This window comes from Micropterus dolomieu, linkage group LG10 (genome assembly GCF_021292245.1).
Source record: "Micropterus dolomieu isolate WLL.071019.BEF.003 ecotype Adirondacks linkage group LG10, ASM2129224v1, whole genome shotgun sequence".
Taxonomy (NCBI): Eukaryota; Metazoa; Chordata; class Actinopteri; order Centrarchiformes; family Centrarchidae; genus Micropterus; species Micropterus dolomieu.
Window position 1 is genome coordinate 27,925,250 of NC_060159.1, and position 11,499 is coordinate 27,936,748.

Sequence of the window (11,499 nt, forward strand, 5' to 3'; positions counted from 1 at the left end):
CTGTTGGGCCCCATTTGATCTCTGTTTTCAACAGCTCCCTATCTACTGGTTGTGTCCCTGATTATTTTAAAACAGCTTGCGTGAACCCACTTTTAAAGAAACCTGGTTTAGATCCCTCCCTCCCACATAATTTTAGACCAATTTCAAAACTGCCTTTTATTGCAAAGATTCTAGAAAGAATTGTGTCCAAACAGCTGCTCACTGTGCTGGAAAATAACAAAATATTTGAAAAGTTTCAGTCTGGTTTCAGGAAGTACCACAGCACTGAAAATGCCCTGCTTAAAGTCACCAATGACCTTTTAATGTCTGCTGATGAAGGCATGTGCTCAGTCCTGGTACTCCTGGACCTTAGCGCTTCCCCTTGGACATATTATCCATAAACATGGCATTTCTTTTCATATTTATGCTGATGACACACAAATGTACTTGCCTGTCAGATCCACAGACCCTGGAATGCTCAGTTCACTTAACAACTGCCTTAAAAAATGGATGTCAAATAATTTCCTCCAGCTGAACTCAGACAAAACAGAAATTCTGGTCATCGGGTCCCAGCTGATGGCAAAACAAATACTGCCATCTGCTGGTTCCCTAGTAAAGAGGTTTCCACGTACCTGACCTTAGGGGATCATCCCCCTGCATATGGAATATGTAACAGTGGAGAGACAGTCTCTCCACTTAGAGAACCAAGGTTACAAAAACTATTGTCTGTGAATCATCGACCCACCAACAAATGCAATTTGAAACCATGCAAAGAGGAAACTGTTTATAAACCAGATCCAGAAACTTTTGCAGCCTGCTGTGGACCTGAGCTCATTTATAGGAGTCAAAATTTTTATTTATGTTTGGAAATCATGGACGCTGTGTCCTCCGGGCTAAAGAGGAGAAGGACCATCTGTCTTTTAATAAGTGAACAGTGTAAAAACCAGCATCTGTGATGGTATCGGAGTGCATTAGTGCACATGGCATGGGTGCTGAACAATATAGGTTTTGGAGCAACGTATGCTGCCAAGTAGACAAGATGTTTTGCTTATTTCAGCAAGACAATGAAAACAAATTCTGCATGTGTTGTCAGAGTGCTACATTCATCTCAAAACTGTATTGCTTCAAAAGAAAATGTCTTGCACTGTGAAACTGAAACTGAAAACGTGTGGTTTAAGGGCCGGAAGAGACTAAGGGGAGCTTCTCTGTAGATATGCGCGTCTTCATAATGAAAACTACAAACCTGATGTCTACATAGACTTCTCCCTTAGTCCAAGGCTCATATTCAGTCTTTCACTTTGTTCCAGGACCCAACAACACAGGTACTATGCTTCTGTTACATTCATCCTCAAATGTGTGTGTTTCCTGTGATTGTGACAGTGCTTTATATCTGTCTGTTTTAATACCAGCATCGTGATTATTGAAGAATAAAAATAGGACCATTGTATGAACTGACGTCAACATGACAAAATGAATCATATTTTAAGATTTTTTTCATTGTGTTCCAGGTGTTTTTGTTTTTTTAGTTTTGAATAAATTCTGATAATATCTAATTTTGATGTATTTAACTATTTTATCCTCCAGCCATGGGACATAAATCCTCCAAATCAAATGCATCCAAAACTCCTCCACGTAAGATTGTCAAAAAAAAATTCTTATTTTTGGATTATTACATATTGATGCAAGAAGAACTGTGTTTTTTCATAATATTTTGTCTTATCTGAACATGTGTTGTGTATTTGTCAGTTCTCAACGAACCATGGAGGAAAATAAACTGGGGGTGAGTGTGTCCACACCATCAATGTTAGCTTGAAATTGAAATCTTTCACAGCAGAAACCGCAGAAATTTCCTTGTGATTGATTGTTTGTTTTTCCCTTTTTCCTTGTTTGATGTACTCCTGATTAATTTTTCTGTTAATGTGTGACATATGTGTGAGTTTTGTCTATACTCTGATGTAATGTTTCCTTCCTTGAGCAGAGACAAACAGAGCAATCTACAGTATGTGAAGAACTACAAACCTCATGATGGAGGCCAGCAGCTCAGGATTCTTCTTCATGGCCCAGCTGGAGCTGGAAAGTCCAGTTTCATCAACTCTTTTCAAAGCCTGTTACATGGCAGAATGTACACACTGGCTTTGGCAGATAACATCTCTCACGACAGTTTCACCAGGAAGGTATGAATGACGTGTTGATAAAGACAATATCACAAATTCATTATTCCCTAATAAAAACTTAGCAATTATATGGTGTATTATTATAACTTCATTACTTCATTATTATTATATCATTTTCAACCAGCAAATACAAATTGCCTTCTAGAGGTTTCTGCCTTTGCAGTGGGAATAAAAGTAAATAAAGTGTTATAACAAAAGTCAAGGTACATTGAGAACATCAGCAGTTGGGATATTTTCCAAAATGCAATGCCAAATGCAATATCTGTGATTTGTTAATTCATGTGAAAATTTATTTAACTGACAAATATACAAAGAACAGTTTTTCAATAATTTTACTGACCAGCTTAATTGTATTTTGTAAATATAAACAACATTTAGACAGATGCATGTTTACCATTGGGTTACATCACATTTCCTTTCAATAACACTTTCTAATGGTTTGGGAAGTGAAGAAACTAATTGTGACAGTTTAGCAATTGGAATTTTTGTCCATTCTTGCCTGATACAAAACTTCAGCTGCTCAACAGTCTGTGGTCACTGTTCTATGATTCTCCTCTTAATGATGCTCCATACATGTTCAGTAGGAGATATATCTGGACTAGCAGCAGGCCAGTCAGGCGCACACACACTCTGTGTCTATGAAGCCACACTGTTGTAGCCCATGCTGAATGAGGCCTGACATTGTCCTGCTAAAATAAGCATGGGTGTACCTGGAAGAAATGTTGACGGCAACATATGTCTCTCTAAAATTCCAATATATGCCTCAGAATCAATGGTACCTTTACACCGTACCGGAACCGTTAGGAACCCCGTGCTTTGAATTGTGAAGAATGACAAAATGTTTTATTATAAAACACACATTGAGCTCTTTCTGAAAGGCAGGATCTCAGCCACTTAAGCACCCGGTCAGAAATTTTTTGACCCTGTACAAATGAATACAATTGTATCAAAAGCAGCGCTAAGGTCTAACAACAAGAGGATATTTATCACCTTTGTGAGTGCTTTTTCAATAGAATGTTTAGCAGACTGCAGTGGCTCAAAAAGATTAATAGAACACAAATACTGTAATATATTGGCTAGTTTGAGACCATTTGCTCAAAGAGGGTTTAACCACAGCAGATTTGATCAAATTGGAAAAGTTTGACAGCGCCTAACCCTACCCCTAAGATAGCTAAAACATAGAATCCCAATTTGGCGATCATTCTTGAACAACCCAGGCAGGCAAGGGATCTTTAGGGTAAGTTGTACCTCTTGTAGCCACAACAACCTTAGTTAAAGCAGCCAAATAAACCAGAGGATGTAGCCTGTGTAATGACAACTGTCTGGCAGATGAGTATGATATTTTGTTTGAATGTAAGAATGAAAGCATAATCAATTTCAGAGCAAGGTATTTGCAGTCCTATGTAAGGTTCCCCTTATATGCATAAATTAATTTTGTTGCTACAATCAGATTAGCCAAAATTTATTGGGAAACTGGGCGTCTCTTTGAAGAATGTTCTTCCTCTGTTTATGCAATATTTGCTGTTTTGTGCTAATCCAGCTGTATGCTGGATCTGTCTGTTTGTTGTTATTTGTTATTTGTGCTCCATACCATATGATTGTGGTCCTGAGCCTATAAATAAATTTTCCATTTGACATCACTAACAATTTTATCATGAATTTTGGCACAAAATGAACCACAACACCTAACCCCCTTCTTGCAAAGGCTGAACCTTTGGCGGATGCTACTTTTATGTCATGACATAACCTGCTACCAGTTAGCCTGGTTTTTGTGCAGTCTACCAAACAGATGTTACTTGCACTTTTCGATCTTATTTCAACTCTGTCCCAACTTTTGCTGAGTGTGTTGCAGGTGTGAAATTCTAACTTTGTTTATATTCACAAAATACAATTACACTGGTCAGTAAATTATTGAAAATATGTTCTTTGTAGGCCTACTTTTTCAGTTAAATAAAGGTTCAAATGAATTAACAAATCACAGATTTCTACGCATTTTGGAAAATATATAAACTTTTATGGAAATGTTTGTTTTTGAAAAACTATAGAAAGGAGATCATAGCATTATGTTGTAAGACAAGAACCTATTACTCAAGAAGGTAAGTTTCTGAAAATTTGCAGCAGTGACACAGCTACTGCAAATGAACTGTTAGAACCCACAATCAGCAGGAAGCACTGACACTGCGGAAGCTTCATAGCTCAACTGACTTCCTGTTTTTGCTGCCCTTGTGGTTAGGGTATGATCAAGTTTAGGCAACTACAACTGCTTCAACGTCTCAGTAAAAAAAGAGAAACCAGCTTTGACTGTTTTGATAGAAGATGTGTGATTTTAGAATGTATTAAATGTGTGTATATGCAATATATATAGCTAGATTATATTATATAGCAAGGTCAAAACTGTTAAATGACTAAGTTAACTGTCAGTATATATTTCACTTTTAACAACTTCACATTTTCTGTTCTGTTTGTAATATGCTGTGTTATTGTGAACATAAAACTAGAGCTGCCACTTGTTCCACACAACAAGAACTAACGAGTGTTTATCGCATTCTAACTTTTAATATATGTACATGGTATGGCAACACTGGACTCACTCTACACTGGATAACTTTCTGGTATGGTGTGTACTGTGTATGTTGTGTTATTTATTGTTTTGTATTATGATTTTTAAAGATGGGGTTTTTAAACCCCAAAGTCAATTTTCCACATTTGTGGACAATAAAGGCATTCGAACCAAACTGGAAAAAAGGGGGTCTTATACTGTTTACTGTATGCTGTGTGCTTTTCTCCATATGTTTTTTTTTACAGTACACAACCTACAAGATCCAAAAAGAAAGTCCAGAGTCCTTTTACCCTTTTGTCTTCAGTGACATCATGGGCCTGCAAACAACCAATGGTGTCCAAGTGGAAGACATCAAACTGGCTTTGAAGGGACATGTGAAGGACGGTTACAGGGTAAAGTTGCTACAAACTTTGCAGACTTTTCTCACAACTGAGCTCATATGATTAATTTGAATGATATTATTTATTTATACATACTGTAACTGTCAATTAACTTGATTTTAAAACAATTTCCAGTTCAAACCTGAATCACCGTTGTCAGAGGGAGATCAATTCTACAACAAATATCCCACTGCCAATGACAAAGTGCACGTTCTGGTCTGTGTCATTAATGCCAACATAGTGTCTGGAATGACATATTTAACTATAGAGAAGATTCGGAACATCAGGCTGGAAGCCAGCAACCTGGGTGAGAGCAGGAATCTCTGTTTATTCTTCTCTTTATTGGATATTTAATGAAACACACTGATTGGTACTCCACTCAAAATGTTTGAAAGTATGGAAGACTCCCCTCCTGCAGCTGTTTGTAGTTTCCATCATCACAGAGAACAGCAGCTGTGGTCAGTTACATGATTCAGTAGTTTTGTGTTCTCCTGGCAGGAATTCCTCAAGTGGCCATCCTCACCAAAATTGATGAAGTCTGTCCTGAAATCAAACAAGATTTACAGAACGTCTACAAGAGCAAGTCTCTGAAGAATAAGGTAGGTTTAATAGGTAATATTATGAATTCACAGAGGTGGAATCACATTTGAAGTTTGAGTCAAAACGTTTTCAATATTTGCGCACTGTCCGACTTTTTCTCTCCTTATACCGATTCTGTTATGCTTAAATTACTATTATTACTTATGCATGCTTAATACTCAACCTTCTTTGTTATTATACTGTCCAATATGCTGTTGAATTGTTTTCTTCTTGTTCCCTTCCCAAAGTTTCAAGGCTGAGAAAGGCTCCTCTGTAGACAAAACATTTGTGCCACTGTCTTAAAAAGTTTATGCAGTTCTTTCCTCGTGGTACACATCTGAGCCAGCTGAACTCTGTTCTTTTCTCATTTTTAATAAATTAGCCCAAAACAACAGTTTGTTATTATTGTAATTTTATTTGTTCAATTCTCCACTGGGAAATATACAATTTAAACGACACTTGCAAAATGCATGGATCGGTTACGTTTGGCCAACACCTGATCCACTTAATAAAGTTGTTATCAGTTGTCCAGTCCAGATTGGTGCAGTGAGCACAAAAAGCCTTTAAAACTCTGAGATGTTAACTGAGCTGTTGATCTTTTTAAACTGTAGATGGAGCAGTTCAGTGCAGATGTGGGTTTTCCCATGAACTGCATCTTCCCTGTGAAGAACTACCATGAAGAAATCGACCTCAACAATGACGTTGACTCGCTGCTCCTGAGCACGCTGACAAACATCATCAACTTCGGAGAAGACTGCATCAACTTCAAAAAGAGTCAGTCTGAATGTTGAGACAGATGTACGGGTATGCTCCTCAATGTTCTCAGATAACAGTGGTCCTGCATACTCAGCAGCTATAATACCAGGTGTGTGCTTCATGTAAAGTGCTGCCAGTGAATAATGTAGCCAGAAGTTCCTTTTTACTGGTTGTGTTCAGCTTCATGTTGGGTCAGCAGGACATTTTTATGGATCAGGGTAACAGATTGATAATGTCATTTGAAATGGCATTGTTACTTAAGCTGTTTTTGTTTTTTGATGTGGAGTTTTTTTTTATTTCTTTAATTGTGGTGATGTGCTTTTGGATTTTAGTCTCATGCTTCTTTGTGTTTTCTTTGTTTTCTAACTTCGTGGGGCCATGTTGAAAACAAATGTTTTCACTGTTTTCCTTTAGAAAACACTGTCTAATCTATAAAATCAATCAATCATTGTTTGAATGCAGCATAAAAAGGCTGTATTTCATTATAAACAATCAGGTTTTATAACAATCTTGTATATGAATTCCTGATTTTTTTTTTTTTTAATATTTGTTTTAGTTTAAAAACCCTGAAAACGTGGCTTCAAATGGTTATAGTATTTCACCCCAACATGAAATATTTATGACTAAATTAGCAGCAATTAAGGTTTTAAAAAACAAAACAAACATCTTTGGTTATTATTTCTTAAGAATTTAACACCAGTTCAATTTCAAGACCTTTATTTGTCCCCAAGGGGCGATTAATTTTGCTGCAGCAGCAAAGAAGTTGACACCCAGTACATAACAACAAAGACGACGACATCGATTAAAAATACAGGGTCAGACCAATGGGTAAATGAATACCACAACATTAAAAGTTTAAGTTCAAGTGAGCCTTATGTGCGTTACCTATTCTTTACAGAGTTAAGCAGAGAGATAGCATAGGGAACAAAGGAGAATTTATATCGCTTTGTTTTGGCCTGTGGTTGACTGAAGCGGGAACCAGAAGGCAGCAACTTAAATTCTGCATGCAGGGTGTGAGAACTATCAGACATGATGGATTCTGCCTTTTTAAGCACATGTCTATTTTACAGTTCAGTTAGCTCCCAATGATTTTGCTGCTAACTTTATTTACCATTGCTAATGTGTTTTTCTGTTTTAAACTAAGAGAAGCATACGAGCAAATACATGATAGTAAAGTAGATTTAAGATAGTAAGTAAAGACGGACTGAATAAAAGATTTATAAAACAATGTCGTCAGGGATCTGTCCACTTGAAACTTAGTTAGCTTTCTCAGACAGAAAAGACGTTGCTGACTTTTCTTACTCAGCATATCTGTGTTTAGTTCAAAGGTCAACTTGTTATCACTGATGATTCCCAGATACTTATACGACTCAACAATTTCAACCTCTTTTCCATCTATAATCATCTTTTCAGGAGTTGGAAATCATGTCTTTTGTCTTCGTAACATTTAAGTCTAAAAAGGCTTCTTTGCACCAGTTTAAAAAATAGTGTAGTACAGGGCCGTGAGATGTTTCAGTGGAGTCCATTAAACTTACAATGACTGTGTCATCTGCAAACTTTACAATATAGTTATTGGTCAGTTCATTGCGGCAGTCGTTGGTGTACATAATGTATAAAAGAGGAGAGAGAACACAGCCTTGAGGGGAGCTGGTTGATGTCACTGATATTCCAGAAAGATGTCCATTTACTCTCACTCTCTGTGTCCTATTAGTGAGAAAGTTCTAAATCCATCCCACCAGGTTGTAGTCCAACCCAAAGTTTTTTTCTATGAGCTTCTGTACCAATAAATGGGGCTGGATGGTGTTAAAGGCAGATGAGAAATCCACAAACAGCAGTCTGACATGGTTTTTGTTACCCTCTAAATGCTTGTATATGAGGTTGAGCAGAGTTATGGTAGCGTCCTGCACCCCCCTGTTGGCTCTGTACGCAAACTGCAGGGGGTCGAGGAGGCGTTCAATCCTACCAGCAGTTCTTTCTTTTTCAGTTTTTCAAAGGACTTCATAACTAATGAAGTTACAGGTCTGTAGTCATTCAGAATTTTTGGGTGGTTGCTTTTTGCGATGGGAATAATTGTAGATTGTTTCCATAAGTTTGGGACTATGTTGGACAGATTAAAAATATAATAAAAAATTAAGCCTAATTGATCGGCACAATGGGTCAGTATGCGGCTGCTAATGTTGTCGGGGCAAGGGCTTGTACAAGACTTGCAATGTTTGAAAGTGTTCACAACATTGCGTTCAGAAAAACAAGGAGTAAGAAGACCAGAGTTAATTAGACTGTCCCTTAATGCACCCGTTTCTTTACTATAATTGTGGACATCGAACCTAGAATAAACTCCTGTGCCAGTGCAGAGTCTGCTGTAAAACCTTCTAAAAATGTCTGTTTCCTTTTTTTGTCATTAAGTCCAACAATATTCTTGACTCTGTCCCATGCTCAGCCCAAACTATTATTACTTTGTTGTCTTTCTACTTTATCTTTATAACTCCTTTTACACCTTTTTATTTCCCGTTTCATCTCTTTTTGAAGAGAGTTTAGTTCAGTGACACTGCCCTGTTTAAAAGCCAGTTTTTTCTTATTTAACAGGATTTTAAGTTGTTTGCTTTGAATTTTAACAGAACAAAGTGAAGTCTTAGCAGTGAACTGCTCTCATAACTTTAATTTACTTTTTACTTTTTAACTGTCATTTTGATTAATTTAATCTCTGAAGCTCAAAAACCCTCAGAAATGTGCATCTCTGCTCATCACATGGTCACAGCGCCTCTCACAGGCTGAAAGACATCATTACAGCTTACAGACAGCAGCCTGAGAAAAGCTTTATAAAGTTAACATTTTACTAAACATTTTTTTCTCAATTTCTCAAGTCTTAGTGAAACGGTTGGCGTCCCTTTTTCACCACTGCTGCGGTAAATCACTTCCGTCAAACATGGTTACACAGACAACCTTATAATTACACTGACTTTGGATAAGTACCTCATACAGCCCCATCCTAATATTAATAACAATATCATTAATTCTGTTGATGAAAAACAGCACTGTGCTGCGTTATTTGTTGATTTATCCAAGTCATTTAACTCAGTTGATCATGACTTACTGTTATTGCTATCCAGACTAATTAACGTGGGTTTTGGTAAAGAGGCCGTGAATTGGTTTATAAACTACTTTTTTCAGTGTCTGTTGAAAATCACATATCTAAACCCCTTGAAATCTCCAGAGGTGTCCCCCAGGGCTCGATCTTGGCTCCCGTTAATTTCACCATTTACGTACATGGTTATATATACACATGTGCTCCCACCCTGGCTCAGGCTGTCACGGAGCTTCAGGTTACGTTCTCTGCATTGCAGTTCTCATTGAACAATCTCAAATTACTCTTAAATACCCCAAAAAACAAGGTCATGATATTCAATAGAGCTTTTAAAGAAATTGATTTATTCATTTATTTTAAAATATGTATTCTGGGGGAATGGTATTTAATTTTATTAAAATATACGAGTGGTGCGTGTATGAATAAAAGATTTCAAAATGTTATTTATTTATTTTTATAAAACTATCTTCATAGCAAACATTAATTATATTAGAGCAGTAGACTGCGTGGTGGAGGACTAAGATGAGACAGAAAACAACACATGGTTGTAAATGCCTATTATAGTAGGCCATTTCTAAGAAATCATACTTAAAATGTAAAATTATTTTCTTTCCCTTTTCTCAGTGTCTGCATCCCTTCTTTCTCTATATTCCTTCTTTCCTCAATCTCTGAAATAGATGCAAGTAGAAGACATGGTACTGTTAATGTAATATTTATTTAAAACAATATTTTACCACCTCAAAATAAGTAGTAATGCTTTTTTTGATCAGCAGCTTAATGTTATACTTTAATATTTACAGGTCTGAGGACAATGCACAAAGATGGTGGTATGGCATCTGCTTTCAGCCTAGTCTTGACCTTTCTGGTCCTGACAAACTGGTGTGCCTAAACACCTCACACCTAGACTATTGTAAGACAGTACACAGGCACAAACCACTTAACATGCTGATTTATGAGTTTATTGGAGATTTAATAAATTAATTCATGACAATAATTGATAGTCACCTGTCTGTTCTATCTGAAGTCATAAAGATTACATTAGTTATTAAAATAAATTGACCCTGGTACCATGGGATTACTAAAAGGAATGTTAGAAAGGTAAATCTGATCTGAATTTTAAAACGTTGTGTTTTCCAGAGGAACACACTTTCTAATGTAAGCTTAGCCAAAAAATGTCCACAAGGTAGATGCTTGTAGCTGTTATTGTCAAAAGTAGATGTCCTCCTTTTTAAAAAATAGTAATGTAACTACATACACGTGTCAGTGTGCTGTACAAATATTGTAAATCAACGCTATCATTGTATAATTACCAAACATTGCTTTACATTAATAGCCTCGTGCTATTTCTTAATGATGAATGTAACGGTTTTTGAATAAGCAGGTATTACATTGATGTATTTTAACTGCTGATTGAAGTTTTAATGTACTGGTTTGATAGTGGGTTGCGTCTGTTGCATTTGTATATACACTCACCTAAAGGATTATTAGGAACACCATACTAATACCGTGTTTGACCCCCTTTGGCCTTCAGAACTGCCTTAATTCTACGTGGCATTGATTCAACAAGGTGCTGAAAGCATTCTTTAGAAATGTTGGCCCATATTGATGGATAGCATCTTGCAGTTGATGGAGATTTGTGGGATGCACATCCAGGGCACGAAGCTCCCGTTCCACCACATCCCAAAGATGCTCTATTGGGTTGAGATCTGATGACTGTGGGGGCCATTTTAGTACAGTGAACTCATTGTCATGTTCAAGAAACCAATTTGAAATGATTGGAGCTTTGTGACATGGTGCATTATCCTGCTGGAAGTAGCCATCAGAGGATGGGTACATGGTGGCCATAAAGGGATGGACATGGTCAGAAACAATGCTCAGGTAGGCCGTGGCATTTAAACCATGCCCAATTGGCACTAAGGGGCCTAAAGTGTGCCAAGAAAACATCCCCCACACCATTACACCACCACCACCAGCCTGCACAGTGGTAAC

At 37.1% G+C, this 11,499-nt stretch overlaps 1 protein-coding gene across 1 annotated transcript; it reads left to right on the forward strand.

Annotated features, from left to right (window-relative positions):
• Window positions 1–1,239: 1,239 nt before the first annotated feature.
• Window positions 1,240–6,964, forward strand: LOC123977349 (interferon-induced protein 44-like). Its single transcript, XM_046059974.1, has 8 exons — window positions 1,240–1,301; window positions 1,564–1,611; window positions 1,726–1,759; window positions 1,958–2,153; window positions 4,959–5,105; window positions 5,229–5,400; window positions 5,592–5,692; window positions 6,284–6,964. Exons 2-8 carry the CDS (start codon window positions 1,566–1,568, stop codon window positions 6,461–6,463), a joined length of 876 nt encoding a protein of 291 aa, XP_045915930.1. The 5' UTR covers window positions 1,240–1,301; window positions 1,564–1,565; the 3' UTR covers window positions 6,464–6,964.
• Window positions 6,965–11,499: the final 4,535 nt, after the last annotated feature.